Raw genomic sequence first — 20,342 nt, 5'->3', positions numbered from 1 at the left:
ACATCGCCAGTGAGTCTCTCCAGATGTACAGTGCAGACCATTCTGAAATCAGATGTACAGTGCAGACCATTCTGAAATCAGATGTACGCTACAGACCATTCTGAAATCAGATGTACGGTACAGACCATTCTGAAATCAGATGTACGGTACAGACCATTTTGAAATCAGATGTATGGTGGAGACCATTCTGAAATCAGATATACAATAGACAATAGACAATAGGTGCAGAAGTAGACCATTCGGCCCCTCGAGTCTGCACCGCCATTCTGAGATCATGGCTGATCATTCACTATCAATACCCAGTCCCTGCCTTGTCCCCTTATCCCTTGATTCCCCTATCCATCAGATATCTATCCAGCTCCTTCTTGAAAGCATCCAGAGAATTGGCCTCCACCGTCTTCCGAGGCAGTGCATTCCACACCTGCACAACTCTCTGGGAGAAGAAGCTCTTCCTCAACTCTGTTTTAAATAACTAACCTCTTATTCTCAATCCATGCCCTCTGGTACTCTCCCAACATCTGGAACATATTTCCTGCCTCAATCCTATCAAATCCTTTAATTATCTTAAACGTTTCAATCAGATCCCCTCTCAATCTCCTCAATTCCAGCGTGTACAAGCCCAATCTCTCCAATCTCTCTGCGTAAGACAGCCCTGCCATCCCAGGAATCAACCTAGTGAATCTATGCTGCACTTCCTCAACTGCCAGAATGTCCTTCCTTAAACCTGGAGACCAAAACTGTACACAATATTCCAGGTGTGGTCTCACCAGGGCCCTGTACAAATGCAAAAGGACATCCTTGCTCTTGTATTCAATTCCCCTTGTAACAAAGGCCAACATTCCATTTGCCCTCTTCACTGCCTGTTGCACTTGCTCATTCACCTTCATTGACTGGTGAACTAGGACTCCTAGGTCTCTTTGCATTTCTCCCTTACCTAACTCGACACCGTTCAGACAATACTCTGCCCTCTTGTTCCTGCTTCCAAAGTGGATAACTTCACATTTATTCACATTGAATGACATCTGCCAAGTATCTGCCCACTCACCCAGCCTATCCAAGTCTCCCTGTATTCTCCTAACGTCCTCTTCGAATGTCACACTGCCACCCAGTTTAGTATCGTCAGCAAACTTGCTGATATAGTTTTCAATGCCCTCATCTAAATCATTGACATAAATCGTAAAGAGCTGTGGTCCCAATACAGAGCCCTGTGGTACCCCACTAGTCACCTCCAGCCAGTCTGAGAAACACCCATTCACTGCTACCCTTTGCTTTCTATCTGCCAACCAGTTTTCTATCCATGTTGAAACCCTGCCCCCAATGCCATGAGCTCTGATTTTACTCACCAATCTCCTATGTGGCACCTTATCGAATGCCTTCTGAAAATCTAGGTATACAACATCCACTGGCTTACCCTTGTCTAACATCCTTGTTACACCCTCAAAAAACTCCAACAGATTAGTCAAGCATGATTTGCCCTTGGTAAATCCATGCTGGCTCGGCCTAATCCTATTTCTGCCATCAAGATGTGCCACTATTTCGTCCTTAATAATGGACTCAAGCATCTTCCCCATGACTGACGTTAGGCTAACAGGGCGATAGTTCTCCGTTTTCTCCTTCCCTCCCTTCTTGAAAAGTGGGATAACATTAGCCACTCTCCAACCTTCAGGAACTGATCCTGAATCTAAGGAACATTGGAAAATGATTACCAATGCATCCGCAATTTCCTGAGCCACCTCTTTTAGAACCCTCGGATGCAGACCATCTGGACCCGGGGATTTATTAGCCTTCAGTCCTACCAGTCTACTCATCACAGTTTCTTTTCTAATGTCAATCTGTCTCAATTCCTCTGATATCTTATGACCCTGGCCCATCCATACATCTGGGAGATTGCTTGTGTCCTCCCTGGTGAAGACAGATCTAAAGTACGCATTAAATTCTGTTGCCATTTCCCTGTTTCCCATAACAATTTCTCCCAATTCATTCTTCAAGGGGCCAACATTGTTCTTAACTATCTTCTTTCTCTTCACATAGCTAAAAAAGCTTTTGCTATCCCCTTTTATGTTCCTGGCTAGACTGAGCTTATACCTGATTTTTTCTCTCCGTATTGCTTTTTTAGTTAAGATCTGCTGCTCCTTAAAACTTTCCCAATCATCTGTATTCCCACTCATCTTAGCCCTGTCATACTTCTTTTTCTTTAATGCTATACAATCTCTGACTTCCACTGTGGCCCCTTCCCCCTCTTTGAATCCTTCCTTCTCATTGGAATGAACTGCTTTTGCATCTTTTGTATTATGCCCAAGAATATCTGCCACTGCTGATCCACTGTCTTTCCTGCCAGGGCATCCGCCCATTTAACTTTGGCCAGCTCTTCCCTCATGGCTCCGTAGTCTCCTTTATTTAATTGCAACACTGACACCTCTGATCTGCCCTTATCCCTCTCAAATTGTAGATAAAAACTTATCATGTTATGATCACTACTTCCTAATGGCTCCTTTACTTCAAGATCACTTATCAATTCCTGTTCATTACACATCACCAAGTCCAAAATAGCCTCGTTCCTGGTTGGCTCAAGCACAAGCTGTTCCAAAAATACATCCCATAGACACTCCACAAACTCCCTATCCTGGGGTCCAGCATCTACCTGATTCTCCCAGGTCACCTGCATGTTGAAATCTCCCATAACGACTACATTACCTTTAGCACATGCCAATGTTATACGGTACAGACCATTCTGAAATCAGATGTATGGTGGAGACCATTCTGAAATCAGATGTACGGTACAGACCATTCTGAAATCAGATGTACGGTACGGACCATTCTGAAATCAGATGTACAGTGCAGACCATTCTGAAATCAGATGTACGGTACAGACCATTCTGAAATCAGATGTACAGTGCAGACCATTCTGAAATCAGATATACGGTACAGACCATTCTGAAATCAGATGTACAGTGCAGACCATTCTGAAATCAGATGTATGGTGGAGACCATTCTGAAATCAGATGTACAGTGCAGACCATTCTGAAATCAGATGTATGGTGGAGACCATTCTGAAATCAGATGTACAGTGCAGACCATTCTGAAATCAGATGTACAGTGGAGACCATTCTGAAATCAGATTTATGGTGGAGACCATTCTGAAATCAGATGTACAGTGCAGACCATTCTGAAATCAGATGTACAGTGCAGACCATTCTGAAATCAGAAGTATGGTGGAGAGCATTCTGACTCTGTGGTCAAAAGATGTTTTGTCTTCCCATCTACAGTGGAGACTATTCTGACTTCAAGCTCACAAGAGGATGAAGGGGTTAGTTCCATCATGGGCATGAGCTTCCCCATCATCAAGGACATCTTCAAGAAGCAATGCTTTGAGAAAGCAGCATCCTTCCAGGAGTCTATGTGAGCAGGAGACATGAGGGGAGGGCCAGTCAGGAGGCCCAAAGTTGGAGCTTGGAGTTGGGGAGGAGGTGTTCTATACAGTGTTAGTGAACGAGGTCTGGTCTCAAAGGAGACTGGACGGTGTCTTTCTGATGACACAAGGAAGGGATAAAGAAATTAATGGGTTGGACTCACTGTTGGTGGTGGTGGTGGGGGGGGGGGGGAAGCTATAGTGGTTGCATAACCAGGACGTGATTTAAGACCATATGATATAGGAGCAGAATTAGGCCATTTGCCCCATTGAGTCTGCTCCGCCATTTCATCAGCCCCAATCTCCTGCCTTCACCCTGTATTCCTTCATGCCCTGACCAATCATGATATTATCAACATCTGCCTTAAGTATACGTAAAGACTTGGCCTCCACAGCTGCATGTGGCAAAAGAATTCCACAGATTCACCACTCTTTGGCTGAAGAAAACCTCCTCATCTCTGTTCTATAAGGACACTGTTCTATTCTGAGGCTGTGCCCTCTGATCACAAACTCTCCCACGATAGGGAAACATCCTCTCCACATGTACTCTTTCAAAGCCTTTCACCATTCAATAGGTTTCAATAAGGTCAGCCCTCATTCTTCTGTTCTACTGAATACAGACTCTGAGCCATCAAACTCTCTTCATTTGACAAGCCATTTAATCCTGGAATCATTTTCGTGAACCTCCTTTGCACCCTCTCCAGCTTCTAAGATAAGGGGCCCAAAACTGCTCATAATATTCCAAGTGGGGGCTCACCAGTGCTTTATAAATTCTCAACATTCCATACTTGTTTTTATGTTCTAGTCCTCTTGAAAATAAATGCTCACATTATTGTTGTCTTTCCCACCACAGACTCAAAATCCACCACCATGGCTTCACACCACCCTGATCAGGGGAGAGGGGCTGTGGGTGCTACACCTTGCCCAAGGGTGACCTGCAGGCTAGTGGAGAGAAGGAGTATCTTATACCTCCTTTGGTAGGGACGTACCTCCATCTCATCCTGCATTTGGGCAGCTATATAAAACTCATTGATAATTTTAAAGAGTATCTGGCCTGCTTGAAGGAAGGATGGCACTACTGTCCCTGCTTTCCGGCAATCGCAGTTTGCCATCACAGAAACAACCGTTGATGTGAAGTCATGTTCAGATCAGGCTGAAGCAATGTTACACACGTGGCTTCTCTCAAAATGGGAAGTTTGCTGGAATTTCAGAGTACAGTCAGGGGTTCAGACAGGCGCTTCTGTGGAGGTGACCGGGAGTCCCGGATGGTAGTTTGCCTCCCTGGTGCCAGGGTTCGGGACGTTTCTGATCGAGTCCAAGATATCCTGAAGTGGGAGGGTGAGGAGCCAGAGGTCGTGGTACATGTAGGTACCAATGACATAGGTAGGAAAGGGGAAGAGGTCCTGAAACGAGAGAATAGGGAGTTAGGAAGGCAGTTAAGAAGAAGGACCGCAAAGGTAGTAATTTTGGGATTACTGCCTGTGCCACGCGACAGTGAGAGTAGGAATGGAATTAGGTGGAGGATGAATGCGTGGCTGAGGGATTGGAGCAGGGGGCAGGGATTCAAGTTTCTGGATCATTGGGACCTCTTCTGGGGCAGGCGTGACCTGTTCAAGAAAGACGGGTTACACTTGAATCCTGGGGGGACCAATATCCTAGCGGGGAGGTTTGCTAGGGCTACAGGGCAGACTTTAAACTAGTAAGATGGGGGGGCGGGAATCAATTTGAGGAAACTATGGGAGAGGAGATTAGTTCACCAGTAGAGCAAGTAAAGAGACAGTGTGTGAGGGAGGAAAGGCAGGTGATGGAGACGGGATGCGCTCAGCCCGAAGATGTGGGGGAGAAGAAAGAAAAGGATAATAAATTTGAATGCATTGTTAGGGTTGAAAAGAGAGGAGGGGATGGAGAGTATCTTAAATGTATCTATTTTAATGCTAGGAGCATTGTAAGAAAGGTGGATGAGCTTAAAGCGTGGATTGATACCTGGAATTATGATGTTGTAGCTATTAGTGAAACATGGTTGCAGGAAGGGTGTGGTTGGCAACTAAATATTCCTGGATTCAGTTGCTTCAGGTGTGATAGAGTAGGAGGGGCCAGAGGAGGAGGTGTTGCATTGCTTGTCCGAGAAAATCTTATGGCGGTGATGCACCATCAATAACTCACACTGAGACGTAAGGCGAGATATCGGCTTTTATTGACTGGAAGAAGGAACCAGGAGTGAGTGTCTATCATACAATGTCCTGGAGACTGAGGCCGAGCGTCAGGCCTCAGATCGCCTTTATACAGGGGCCTGTGAGAGGAGCCACAGGAGCAGTCAGCAGGGGGCGTGTCCAGACAGGCACATAGTTCACCACAGGCGGTGCTTTGGAAGGATAGATTAGAGAGCTCCTCTAGGGAGGCTATTTGGGTGGAATTGAGGAATGGGAAAGGTGTAGTAACACTGATAGGAGTGTATTATAGGCCACCTAATGGGGAGCGTGAGTTGGAAGAGCAAATGTGTAAGGAGATAGCAGATATTTGTAGTAAACACAAGGTGGTGATTGTGGGAGATTTTAATTTTCCACACATAGACTGGGAAGCTCATTCTGTAAAAGGGCTGGATGGTTTAGAGTTTGTGAAATGTGTGCAGGATAGTTTTTTGCAACAATACATAGAAGTACCAACTAGAGATGGGGCAGTGTTGGATCTCCTGTTAGGGAATGCGATAGGTCAGCTGACAGATGTATGTGTTGGGGAGCACTTCGGGTCCAGTGATCACAATAGCATTAGCTTCAATATAATTATGGAGAAGGACAGGACTGGACCTGGAGTTGAGATTTTTGATTAGAGATAGGCTAACTTTGAGGAGATGCGAAGGGATTTAGAGAGAGTGGATTGGGTCAAGTTGTTTTATGGGAAGGATGTAATAGAGAAATGGAGGTCATTTAAGGGTGAAATTATGAGGGTACAGAATCTTTATGTTCCTGTTAGGTTGAAAGGGAAGGTTAAAGGTTTGAAAGCACCATGGTTTTCAAGGGATATTAGAAACTTGGTTCGGAAAAAGACGGATGTCTACAATAGATATAGGCAGCATGGAGTAAAGGAATTGCTCGAGGAATATAAAGAATGTAAAAGGAATCTTAAGAAAGAGATTAGAAAAGCTAAAAGAAGATACGAGGTTAGTTTGGAAAATAAGGTGAAAGTAAATCCGAAAGGTTTCTGCAGTTATATTAAAAGCAAGAGGATAGTGAGGGATAAAATTGGTCCCTTTGAGAATCAGGGTGGTCAGCTATGTGTGGAGCCGAGGGAGATGGGAGAGATTTTGAACGATTTCTTCTCTTCGGTATTCACTAAGGAGAAGGATATTGAATTGTGTAAGGTGTGGGAAACAAGTAAGGAAGTTATGGAACCTATGACAATTAAAGAGGTGGAAGTACTGGCGCTTTTAAGAAATTTAAAAGTGGATAAATCTCCAGATCCTGACAGGATATTCCCCAGGACCTTGAGGGAAGTTTGTGTAGAGATAGCAGGAGATCTTTCAGATGTCATTAGAAACGGGGATTGTGCCGGAGGATTGGCGTATTGCTCATATGGTTCCATTGTTTAAAAAGGGTTCTAGAAGTAAGCCTAGCAATTATAGACCTGTCAGTTTGACATCAGTGGTGGGTAAATTAATGGAAAGTATTCTTAGAGATAGTATTAATAATTATCTGGATAGACAGGATCTGATTAGGAGTAGCCAGCATGGATTTGTATGTGGAAGGTCATGTTTGACAAATCTTATTGAATTTTTTGAAGAAGTTACGAGGAATGTTGATGAGGATAAGGCAGTGGATGTAGTCTATATGGACTTCAGCAAGGCCTTTGACAAAGTTCCACATGGAAGGTTAGTTAAGAAAGTTCAGTCGTTAGGTATTAATGCTGGAGTAATAAAATGGATTCAACAGTGGCTAGATGGGAGATGCCAGAGAGTAGTGGTAGATAATTGTTTATTGGGATGGAGGCCGGTGACTAGCGGGGTGCCTCGGGAATCTGTTTTGGGCCCAATGTTGTTTGTAATATGCATAAATGATCTGGATGATGGGGTGGTAAATTGGATTAGTAAGTATGCCGATGATACTAAGGTAGGAGGTGTTGTGGATAATGAGGTGGGTTTTCAAAGCTTGCAGGGAGATTTATGCCAGTTAGAAGAATGGGCTGAACGTTGGCAGATGGAGTTTAATGCTGAGAAGTGTGAGGTTCTACATTTTGGCAGGAATAATCCAAATAGAACATACAGGGTAAATGGTAGGGCATTGAGGAATGCAGTGGAACAGAGAGATCTAGGAATAACAGTGCATAGTTCCCTGAAGGTGGAGTCTCATGTAGATAGGGTGGTGAAGAAGGCTTTTGGAACGCTGGCCTTTACAAATCAGAGCATTGAGTACAGAAGTTGGGATGTAATGTTAAAATTGCTCAAGGCATTGGTGAGGCCAAATTTGGAATATTGTGTACAGTTCCGAATTATAGGAAAGATTTCAATAAATTAGAGAGTGCAGAGACGATTTACTAGGATGTTACCTGGGTTTCAGCACTTAATTTACAGAGGAAGGTTGAACAAGTTAGGTCTCTATTCATTGGAGCGTAGAAGGTTGAGGGGGGATTTGATCGAGGTATTTAAAATTTTGAGAGGGATAGATAGAGTTGACGTGAATAGGCTGTTTCCATTGAGAGTAGGGGAGATTCAAATGAGAGGACATGATTTGAGAGTTGGGGGCAAAAGTTTAAGGGAAACACGAGGGGATATTTCTTTACTCAGAGAATGATAGCTGTGTGGAATGAGCTTCCTGTAGAAGTAGTAGAGGCCAGTTCAGTTGTGTCATTTAAGGTAAAATTGGATAGGTATATGGACAGGAAAGGAGAGGAGGGTTATGGGCTGAGTGCGGGTAGGTGGGACTAGATGAGATTAAGAGTTCGGCATGGACTAGGAGGGCCGAGATGGCCTGTTTCCGTGCTGTGATTGTTATATGGTTATACAGTGACAAGACAGAACCGGATCTCCTTTGCACAAGCTGCAATTAGCTCTGGATAGCTTGTGAACATTTTAGAAAGCTAGATAGATACTTTATTGAACCCAAAGGAAATTACAGTGCCATTGTAGAATTACAAGTGCACAAATATATAAATATTAGAAGAGAAGTAAAAAGAGTAAAAGATAAGTTACCTCGAACATTCTAACAGGAAGTGGTCATCACTTCCCCAACTCATTATGGAGCCTAACGGCCGAGGGTAAGAATAACCCCATATAGTATTATTTTGAGCAGCACAGTTGTCTTAGTCTACGGTATTACTGAAAGTTCAGCTGAGGCGGCGTGCAGAGGGTGAGAAACATTGTCCAGAATTTCCAGGATTTTCCGTAGAGTCCTTTGCTATGCCCATGTAGAAATTGCTTGATATTTGTGATTGAATTTAATACCTTTCTGAACTAATAAATAATCACAGATTGAATACAGAACAGCTGGGTGCATTCTGAAACGGATTGCTGCTCTTGGTGTACGTGGTTCTAGTTCTTGCTAATTCTGAGTTGTTAATTAGAATGCACAGAATCATGACAATACCTTGTACTTTGAAGTTTTTCAATAATGCAAATACTCCTGTGTAAAAACTAATTTTCCTCCAAGAGGTCCCACACCCTTGTCGTGGTTTAGAGGCTTGCACGCTGCACGCCTCAACGACCCAGAGAGCTCTAGCGGCTGGAGTTGGGGATTTGTGCTCTGGCCCTGGGTAGGGTCAACAATGCCAAACAGGTCAAAGGGTAGAGGCCGTACTAAGAGTGGTCCACCAGTCCTCCAGGTTCAGGAGTTCAGTTCAGGGCTAACGACCCTGACTGGTCAAACAAAACTGTTACAGAAACAGCAATGAAGAATCCTTCTCCAGCTGAGTGGCCAAGGACAGACAGAGATGGAGGACTTCATTGCTGCCAGCAGCGTGCCAGGCAGTAAGTAAAAAAAATTATTAAACTGCACTTAATATAAAAAATGCTGGAATTAGTCAGTTTAAACATATAACAGTGAAAAAATAACTCTTTTTATTAAATGTAAGCAGGTTTTTTCAACAGAGGTTAAAGTAGAATTAGAGGTCATGGGTTAAAGGCAAAAGGAGAAATGTTTAAGGGAAACATGAGGGGTAACTTCTTCATTCAGAGTGTGGTGAGAGTGTAACATGGAGTGGGGTTGATTTCAAAATTGAAGCAAAGTTTGGATAGGTACATGAATGGGAGGGTTGTGGAGGCCATGGTCTGGGTCCAGGTCAATGGGATGAGGCAGATTAATGGTTCAGCATGGACTGGATGGCAAAAACTTCTGTTTCTGTGCTGTAGTGTTCTATGACTTTAATGCCTCCACAATCTCTTCAGCTACCACTTTCAGAACACTGGGATGCAGTCCATCTGGTCCATGTGCCTTATCTACCTCTAGACCTGTCAGCATCTCAAGCCTTTTCATTCCTAATAGCAACCACACTCACGTCTGTCCCTGACACACTTGGATTTATGATAAACGGCTAATGTTTTTGACAGTAAAGACTGACACAAAATACTTATTAACTTCAATTGTCACCTACCTCTCCAGCATCATTTTCCAGTGGTGCGGTATCCATTCTTGCCTCTCTCTTACTCTAAAAAAACCTTTTGGTATCCTCTTTTACATTATTGGCGAGCTTACCCTCACATTTAATCTTTTCTCCCCTTATGGGTTTTTTAATTGCCTTCTGATGATTTTTAAAAGCTTCCTATAACTTCCCATTAATTTATGCTCTATTAAATGCCCTCTCTTTTGCTTTTCTGCTGTCTTTGACTTCCCGTCAGCCACAGTGGCCTCATCCTCCCTTTAGAATACTTTATCCTTTGGATTCATCTATCCTGTGCCTTCTGAATTGCTTTCAGAAACTCCACCCATTGCTGTTCTGCCAACTTCCCTGCTGGTGTCCCTTCCCAATCACTTTGGTCAGCTCCTCTCTCATGCCTCTGTAACTCCCTTCAATACTGATACATCTGACTTTAGCTTCTCCCTCGCAAGTTGCAGAGTGAATTTGATCACTGCCTTAAGCTCCCTAATCACATTTGGTTCATTACACAACACACAATCTAGAATTGTGTTTTTCCTAGTGGGTTTAACCACAAGCTGCTCCAAAAACCCAACTCAAAGACATTCTGCAAATTCCCTCTCTTGGAATCAAGCTCCAACCTGATTTTCCCAACCTACCTGTATACTGAAATGCCCATGACAATCAATACATTGTCCTTTGACGTGCCTTTTCTATCTCCCGTGTAATTCTGGCTACTGTCGGATGCTTGTAATTAACAAGAGGAGAGGCTGCACTTGATCTGGTATTGGGAAATAAACCTGGTCAGGTGTCAGATCTCTCAGTGGGAGAGAATTTTGGAGATAGTGATCACAATTCTATCTTCTTTACGACAGCATTGGAGAGGGATAGGAATAGACAAGTTAGGGAAGTGTTTAGTTGGAGTCAGGGAAATACAGAGCTATCAGGCAGGAACTTGGAATCATAAACTGGGAACAGATGTTCTCAGGGAAACATATGGAAGAAATGTGGCAAATGTTCAGGGGATATTTGTGTGGAGTTCTGCATAGGTACGTTCCAATGAGACAGGGAAAGAATGGTAGGGTACAAGAACCATGGTGTACAAAGGCTGTTGTAAATCTAGTCAAGAAGAAGAGCTTACAAAAGGTTCAAAAACTAGGTAATGATAGAGATCTAGAAGATTATAAGGCTAGCAGGAAGGAGCTTAAGAAAAAAATTAGGAGAGCCAGAAGGGGCCATGAGAAGGCCTTGGCAAACAGGATTAAGGAAAACCCCAAGGCATTCTACAAGTATGTGAAGAACAAGAGGATAAGATGTGAGAGAATAGGACCAATAAAGTGTGACAGTAGAAAAGTGTGTATGGAACCGCAGGAGATAACAGAGGTACTTAATGAGTACTTTACTTCAGTATTCACTACAGAAAAGGATCTTGGCGATTGTAGGGATGACTAACAGCAGACTGAAAAGCTTGAGCATGTAGATATTAAAAAAGAGGTTGTGCTGGAGCTTTTGGAAAGCATCAAGTTGGATAAGTTACCAGGACTGGACAAGATGTACCCCAGGGTATTGTGGGAAGTGAGGGAGGAGATTGCTGAGCCTCTGGTGATGATCTTTGCATCATCAATGGAGACAGGAGAGGTTCCAGAGGATTGGAGGGTTGCAGATGTTTATTATTCAAAAAAGGGAATAGAGATAGCCCAGGAAATTATAGAACAGTGAGTCTTACTTCAGTGGTTGGTAAGTTGATAGAAAATATCCTGAGAGGCAGGATTTATGAACATTTGGAGAGGCATAATATAATTAGGAATAGTCAGCATGACTTTGTGAAAGGCAGGTCGTGCCTTACAAGCCTGATTGAATTTTTTGAGAATTTGTCTAAACACATTGATGAAGGAAAATCAGTATATGTAGTGTATATGGATTTCAGTAAGGTATTTGATAAGGTACCCCATGCAAGGCTTATTGAGAAAGTACGGAGGCATGGGATCCAAGGAGATATTGCTTTGTGGATCTAGAACTGGCTTGCCCACAGAAAGCAAAGAGCGGTTGTAGGTGGGTCATATTCTGCATGGAGGCCGGTGACTAGTGGAGTGCCTCAGGGATCTGTTCTGGAACCCTTACTCTTCGTGATTTTTTATAAGTGACCTGGATGGAGAAGTGAAAGGATTGTTAGTAAATTTCCTGATGACACAAAGCTTGGAGGTGTTGTGGATAGTGTGGAGGACTATCAGAGGTTACAGCAGGACATTGATAGGATGCAAAACTGGGCTGAGAAGAGGCAAATGGAGTTCAACCCAGGTAAGTGTGAGGTGGTTCATTTTCATAGGTGAAATATGATGACCCTTTTCGATTTTGCCCCCATGTTACACTTCAACTCATCCCACTGACTGCAATTTTCCCCTATCATCTGCCTGTCCTTCCTCAGTCTCACTGCACACTGTATCTACTTGTATACTGACTGTCCCATCACTCACAATCTGACTACACACTGTATCTACTTGTATTCCGACTGTCCCATCACTCTGTCTCACTACACTGTATCTACTTGTATTCCGACTGTCCCATCACTCACAGTCTGACTACTCACTGTATCTACTTGTATGCTGACTGTCCCATCACTCAGTCTCACTACACACTGTATCTGCTTGTATACTGACTGTCCCATCACTCATCACTTCATACTGTATCTGTTTGTATTCCGACTGTCCCATCACTCACAGTCTGACTACTCACTGTATCGACTTGTATACTGACTGTCCCATCTTCAGCCATATCACTCCATTTCCCACCCCTCTGCCAAATTATTTGAAACCCTTGCCAACAGCTCTAACAAATTTGCCCCCATGGATATTGGTCCCCTTGAGTTAAGGTGTAACCTATACTTTTCATAGAGGTCATATACTCCCCAGAAGAGATCTCAATGATCCAAAACATTGAAACCCTGCCCCCTGCACCACTCATTCACTTGTATCATCTTATTGCTGTCCTGACTCGCACATGCACTGGGAGTAATCCAGATTTCACCTTGTTGCTCCAGCTTTTGCACAACTTCCTATACTCACTCTGCGCAGGGGCTCTTCCCCTTTTCTACCTGTGTCCTTGGTGCCACTGTGCACCATGACCTCTGACTGCCCTGTGACCTCTCGAGAAAGTTCTGTAGCCACTCTGAGAAAATCTGGACCCTAGCATCTGGGAGGCAACACACCATCCTAGCGTCTCTTTTGTGACCACAGATCTCCAGCATATCCCCTAACTACTGAGTCTCCCCTTCACTACCATCCTGCGATTTTATCCTTCCCCGCTGAGCCTCATAGCCGGCCACAGTGCCACTGACCTGGCTGCTGCTGCTGATAGATTATTTCCCCCCCCCCCCACCAACTTTTTGCTGATGAGAATGGCCCGAAGGAAACTGACTGCTTACTCCCGTTGCTTCTCTTGGTCGTCAATCGTCTCTCTGAAGCCCTGTGCTGTGAGAGTGACGACCTCAGTGAGAGTCTCCTCTGTGAAGGTTACAGCTACCTGGCTGGGCTTGAGTGTATCCAGCTCCAGTCAGGAGCTGAAGTTGGGTCATCAGGGAGACTATCAGGTTCCCTGGAATCCCACATCTCCGAGCAGGAGCATTCTAAAGCTCAAGTTTTCACCCGAGCCCAGCCACTCTAACACTGGCCCACTCCAACAACAAGCACTCCACTTATACTTCACTTCTTTCTATTGGCCCTTGCTAAGTTACTATTAATCCAAACAACCTTCTACATGACTGACAGGACGTAGTCTGTCGCTTTTTAAACCTGGCACATAAAGTTCGCAAGGAACTGTCTCCAAGTCACTGCACAATCTCTTGCTCTCCTGTTCTACGACAATCCCCAGGGCCCTGATGTTCACTGTGAAAGTTGTAGCCTTTGCTCAACCCTTTCCCACCACCTTTCTGTAGTGATTATCTGCCCACTATCGTTCCGACCTCAAAGAACATTACAGCACAGTACTGTAGAGGTTCATTACAGGCCCTTTGGTCCAGAATGCTGTGCCAAACCTGTAACTACTCTATGATCAATCTAACACTTCCTTTTCACACAGCCCTCCATTTCTCAATCAGCTACGTGCCTAAGAGTTTTCTAACCATCTAATGAGATATTTGCATTAACAAGCAGGTGTACTGGAGTATCAAAGGGGCCACCCAGTGTACATCACTGATGAAAAACCTATTCTGATTCCTGGTCAGCGACGACCACTTACCTGAAATGAATCTATTTCCCAAAAGAACCATTATGATAGATTCTCACCAAAACAACAAAATGCAGAAATATCAATGTCTTAGTAAATAAATGATTTTATTTCCAATCAGAAAGATAAATTTTTAAATATCTATATGTAAATTAATTTTAAAAGATTCATTTTAATCATTTAATTTGATATATTAATACTCACAGACAGGACAGTACAGGAAAATATGAAGCACAGAATTGGAAGGTTAGCAAGACTGACAAAACTCTACCGGTAAACTAGAGAAACATTCACGGAGAGTGCAAGCCCAACACTCAGAGACGACTCCTCTGTCAGTCTCACCAACAAGCTCTGGTCAACTCTTCAATGTACGTTGCAGCTCCCCAGTCTCTGCCGGACAGAGACCAGCAGCAAGGGAGGAAACTCGGCAGCACGCTCGAACCCTGCAAGCGCAGACTGCCACTTGGTCAGCGGAGAGAAAGGGCTGAAATCAGAGTGGTAAAGACAGAGCAGTGACAGGGCAGGGCAGGCTAACTCACCTGGCGAGGATCTAAGAAAGCGAGACACATACAGAATAACAAGCAAGGACTACATCACCAACTCAGAATATATACTGGTACAGACGCGCATACACACACGCACGCACACACATACACACACACACGCACGCATACACGCCCACAAGATTGAGTCACTGTTAGTTTGGCCTCTAGATACTCGAACGAAACCCTGCCAGGGCTGAGCCGGAGACTGTCCTGGCTGTAACACTGCTGAGGGGGCTGTCAGTGGAGAGTCAGGCTCACTCGAGGTGGGTTGGGGTGGAGAGTTTGTACAGGGGCTGCCCACTGGGACAGGGAATGTAAAGCCCAAATTTCATTTCCCAATCACACAGATGATCTCCTGGGGAGACAGAAAGGTTAGGACACAAAGAGAAATATTCACAGGGTGATGGGTCTCACACACACAGACACTGAGTTCCTCCATTTGGGAATGGATCACACACACACTCAACCCCTCACTGTGGGGGGGGGGCAGGTCCCATACACACACACACTGACCCTCTGTGGGGGCTGTGTCTCACTCTCACACATGCACTGACCCTCACTAGGGCGACGTGCTCCACACTCACACAGACCCACAGCTTGTGGACAGTTCCACACACTGACCATCATCGTGGGACGGGTCTCACACACAGAATCACTGTGGGGACTAGTCTCACACACACACACACACACACACACACACTCTGTCATTGTGGGACAGGTCTCTCTCTCTCACACACACACACACACAGAGTCACTATTGGAAAGGTCTCACACACACATCCTGTCATTGTGGGACAGGTCTCTCTCTCTCACACACTCTGTCACCGTGTGGATAGGTCTCACACACACACCCACCCTGTCACCGTGTGGATAGGTCTCACACACACACACACACCCTGTCATTGTGGGACAGGTCTCTCTCTCACTCACACACACACACACAGAGTCACTATCGGAAAGGTCTCACACACACACCCTATCACCGTGGGACAGGTCTCACACACACACACACACACTGACCCTCTGTGGGGGCTGTGTCTCACTCTCACACATGCACTGACCCTCACTAGGGCGACGTGCTCCACACTCACACAGACCCACAGCTTGTGGACAGTTCCACACACTGACCATCATCGTGGGACGGGTCTCACACACAGAATCACTGTGGGGACAAGTCTCTCACACACACACACACACACCCTGTCACCGTGTGGACAGGTCTCACACACACACACCCTGTCACCGCGTGGATAGGTCTCCCTCAGACACACACACACAGTCACTATCGGAAAGGTCTCACAACCCCCCCCCCCCCATCACTGTGTGGATAGGTCTCTCTCACACACACACCCCGACACTGTGGGACAGGTCTCACACACACACACACACCCTGTCATTGTGGGACAGGTCTCTCTCTCTCACACACACACACACACACACAGAGTCACTATCGGAAAGGTCTCACACACACACCCTGTCACTGTGTGGACAGGTCTCACACACACACACACCCTGTCATTGTGGGACAGGTCTCTCTCTCTCACACACACACCCGTCACTGTGGGACAGGTCTCTCTCTCTCACACACCCGTCACTGTGGGACAGGTCTCTCTCACACACACACCCGTCACTGTGGGACAGGTCTCTCTCTCTCACACACACACCCGTCACTGTGGGACAGGTCTCTCTCTCTCACACACACACCCGTCACTGTGGGACAGGTCTCTCTCACACACACACCCGTCACTGTGGGACAGGTCTCTCTCTCTCACACACACACCCGTCACTGTGGGACAGGTCTCTCTCACACACACACACCCGTCACTGTGGGACAGGTCTCTCTCTCTCACACACACACCCGTCACTGTGGGACAGGTCTCTCTCACACACACACCCGTCACTGTGGGACAGGTCTCTCTCTCACACACACACCCGTCACTGTGGGACAGGTCTCTCTCTCTCACACACACACCCGTCACTGTGGGACAGGTCTCTCTCACACACACACCCGTCACTGTGGGACAGGTCTCTCTCACACACACACCCGTCACTGTGGGACAGGTCTCTCTCACACACACACCCGTCACTGTGGGACAGGTCTCTCTCTCTCACACACACACCCGTCACTGTGGGACAGGTCTCTCTCACACACACACCCGTCACTGTGGGACAGGTCTCTCTCACACACACACCCGTCACTGTGGGACAGGTCTCTCTCTCTCTCACACACACACACACACACACACACAGAGTCACTATCGGAAAGGTCTCACACACACACACACACCCGTCACTGTGGGACAGGTCTCTCTCTCTCACACACACACCCGTCACTGTGGGACAGGTCTCTCTCTCTCTCACACACACCCGTCACTGTGGGACAGGTCTCTCTCTCACACACACACACACCCTGTCACTGTGGGACAGGTCTCTCTCACACACACACACACCCTGTCACTGTGGGACAGGTCTCTCTCTCACACACACACACACCCTGTCACTGTGGGACAGGTCTCTCTCTCTCACACACACACACACAGAGTCACTATCGGAAAGGTCTCACACACACACACACACCCGTCACTGTGGGACAGGTCTCTCTCTCTCACACACACACCCGTCACTGTGGGACAGGTCTCTCTCTCTCACACACACACCCATCACTGTGGGACAGGTCTCTCTCTCACACACACACACACCCTGTCACTGTGGGACAGGTCTCTCTCACACACACACACACTCGTCACTGTGGGACAGGTCTCTCTCACACACACACACACCCTGTCACTGTGGGACAGGTCTCTCTCACACACACACACACCCTGTCACTGTGGGACAGGTCTCTCTCTCACACACACACACACCCTGTCACTGTGGGACAGGTCTCTCTCTCACACACACACACACCCTGTCACTGTGGGACAGGTCTCTCTCTCACACACACACACACACACACACACACACACACAGTCACTATCGGAAAGGTCTCACACACACACACACACCCTGTCATTGTGGGACAGGTCTCTCTCTCACTCACACACACACACAGAGTCACTATCGGAAAGGTCACACACACCCCCCGTCACTGTGTGGACAGGTCTCACACACACATACCCTGTCACTGTGGGGGGACTGATGTCGGAACCAGGACAGTATTTCAATGGACACACATGGGTGAGCACAGCCTCCTGTGGTTCTCATCATCATAGCAGGGTCTGGGCTGACAGCGTCACCATCAGCAGAGTCAGGGCAGTGTGTTAGGGAGAGGGGTGAGGGCTTCAGAACCAGGGGCAAAGGCAACCTGTTCTCCCTGTGCTCCTGCACCCAGTCAGGTGCTGATATCTCAACAATAAATGCCTTAGCCCTCCCCAGCAGGGATGACTGGACCCTGGTGAGTGTGTAACTGTGCCCCATACACCTCACACAGAGGTCATAGGAAATTCCACCTACTGCTGGGAAAAGGTTGCAGACACTGGTGGCGAGGGCGGTGTTGCACAAGGGTCACTCAGAGATCCACACCCCTATTCCCACACGGGGAGGAAAGCTGGGAAAATGGAGGAAAGAAAGGTCACAATTGAATGATGGTGCAGACTTGATGAGCCAAATGGCTTTATTCATCCCTTCATATTTATGGTCAGTGAGAGCCTCCTCTCGCCTCACTGAGTACAGCGTCCAGGGGTTCAGCCCAAGAAGCCTGCTCCATCATTCAATTCTCATGGGCTGTCTGTTCCCACACGGCAGTGGACCCTCGTAGGGATGGAATCACTGGAATGGTGGAGGCAAGGCCTTTAAGACGGAGGATCGCCATTCCCCTTCTAGCCTGAGAGGGTGGCAGGAGATCCAGCTTGCCTGACCCAGGGGCAGCGTGGGCAGGTCACACTGCACTGCAGCTTACAACTTATCTGTGGGGTAGTTTGTGCTGTGTTTTGTGGGGGCACCGTGGTTTGGAGGAATATTGTTTCATTTGGTCACGTTAGTGAATTGGAGCTTTGAGCTTGCACGAGCCAGGAGGGTGAGTGGGTGGGGCCACAAACCAGAGTGGGTGGGGCCACAAACCAGAGTAGGGCTGAGTGGGCAGGGCCACTGGCCAGATAAGGGGCGAGTGGGCAGGGCCACAAACCAGAGTGGAGGTGAGTGGGCGGGGCCACAAACCAGAGTGGAGGTGAGTGGGCAGGGCCACTGGCCAGATAAGGGGCGAGTGGGCAGGGCCACAAACCAGAGTGGAGGTGAGTGGGCGGGGCCACAAACCAGAGTGGAGGTGAGTGGGCAGGGCCACTGGCCAGATAAGGGGCGAGTGGGCAGGGCCACAAACCAGAGTGGGGCTGAGCGGGCAGGGCCACTGGCCAGATAAGGGGCGAGTGGGCAGGGCCACAAACCAGACTGGAGGTGAGTGGGCAGGGCCACAAACCAGAGTGGGGCTGAGCGGGCAGGGCCACTGGCCAGATAAGGGGCGAGTGGGCAGGGCCACAAACCAGACTGGAGGTGAGTGGGCAGGGCCACAAACCAGAGTGGGGCTGAGCGGGCAGGGCCACTGGCCAGATAAGGGGCGAGTGGGCAGGGCCACAAACCAGAGTGGAGGTGAGCGGGCAGGGCCACTGGCCAGATAAGGGGCGAGTGGGCAGGGCCACAAACCAGAGTGGAGGTGAGTGGGCAGGGCCACAAACCAGAGTGGGGCTGAGCGGGCAGGGCCACTGGCCAGATAAGGGGCGAGTGGGCAGGGCCACAAACCAGACTGGAGGTGAGTGGGTGGGGCCACAAACCAGGGAGAGGGTGAGTTCCTGCATCACTGGCACATTTACCAGAAAAGAGAAGGAGATGTCTGAGGCTTTCAGAGAGTTTGCGACACATGGGGTGGTGGGGGGGGGTCAGAATCTGGGAATTGAGGATCTGATGAGGGGGGCTGGTATCCCAGAAAACCACAATGAACCGATTAGCTTGAATCTGTAAAAAACAGATGATGGACAGCTGAAATAAAAATGGGAGAGCGCTGGAACCACTCAGCAGCTCAGGTGCATTCACAAAGAGAAACAATTAACATTCCAGTTCTGAGGCAGTTCCTTACCCACACATTGTTAATTAATTTAATTTTTAAAAAATATTTATATTTTTGTACTTTAAAATCAGATTTAATCTCATTAGCATATTTTGTGAAATTTGTTGTTTTGCAGCAGCAGTACAAACAAAAGCTGTGAATGAAAAAAAGGATATAAATATTAAGTAAGTAGTGCAAAAAAGGGAGAGAAAAATTAGTGAGGTAGTGTTCATGGGTTCAATGTCCATTCAGAAATCTGATGGCAGAGGGAAAGAAGCTGTTTGTGAATCATTGAGTGTGTGTCTTCAGGCTCCTGTACGTCTTCCCTGATGGTATCAATGAAAAGAGGGCATGTCCTGGGTGATGGGGTCCTTGATGATGGATGCTGCATTTTTGAGGCATGGCCTTTTGAAGTAGCAGTGTTTATTATGAATTGTAATGTACTGCTGTTGTAAAGCAACAAATTCCACAATATTTGCCAGTGATGTTAAACCTGATTCTGACGTGCTATGGGTTCCAAGGTTCGTGTTTCTAGTTGTGGTGCTAGTACTTTCTATGTTATATGTGCGAG

At 46.7% G+C, this 20,342-nt stretch overlaps 1 protein-coding gene across 1 annotated transcript in view; it reads left to right on the top strand.

The window, feature by feature from the left end:
• Positions 1 to 17,876, top strand: part of LOC132392199 (mucin-3B-like) — a 43,685-nt gene extending 25,809 nt beyond the window's left edge. The window contains exons 2-3 of the mRNA XM_059966041.1: positions 16,179 to 16,305; positions 16,946 to 17,876. Coding sequence (XP_059822024.1) covers positions 16,179 to 16,305; positions 16,946 to 17,875 — 1,057 coding nt within the window. The 3' untranslated portion in view covers position 17,876. The remainder of the gene's footprint in view (positions 1 to 16,178; positions 16,306 to 16,945) is intronic.
• The last annotated feature ends 2,466 nt before the right edge of the window (positions 17,877 to 20,342 follow it).

Source organism: Hypanus sabinus, chromosome 4, assembly GCF_030144855.1.
Source record: "Hypanus sabinus isolate sHypSab1 chromosome 4, sHypSab1.hap1, whole genome shotgun sequence".
Taxonomy (NCBI): domain Eukaryota; kingdom Metazoa; phylum Chordata; class Chondrichthyes; order Myliobatiformes; family Dasyatidae; genus Hypanus; species Hypanus sabinus.
The sequence above is the reverse complement of the archived record's forward strand: the minus strand, read 5'-3'. Positions and strand labels throughout refer to the sequence as shown.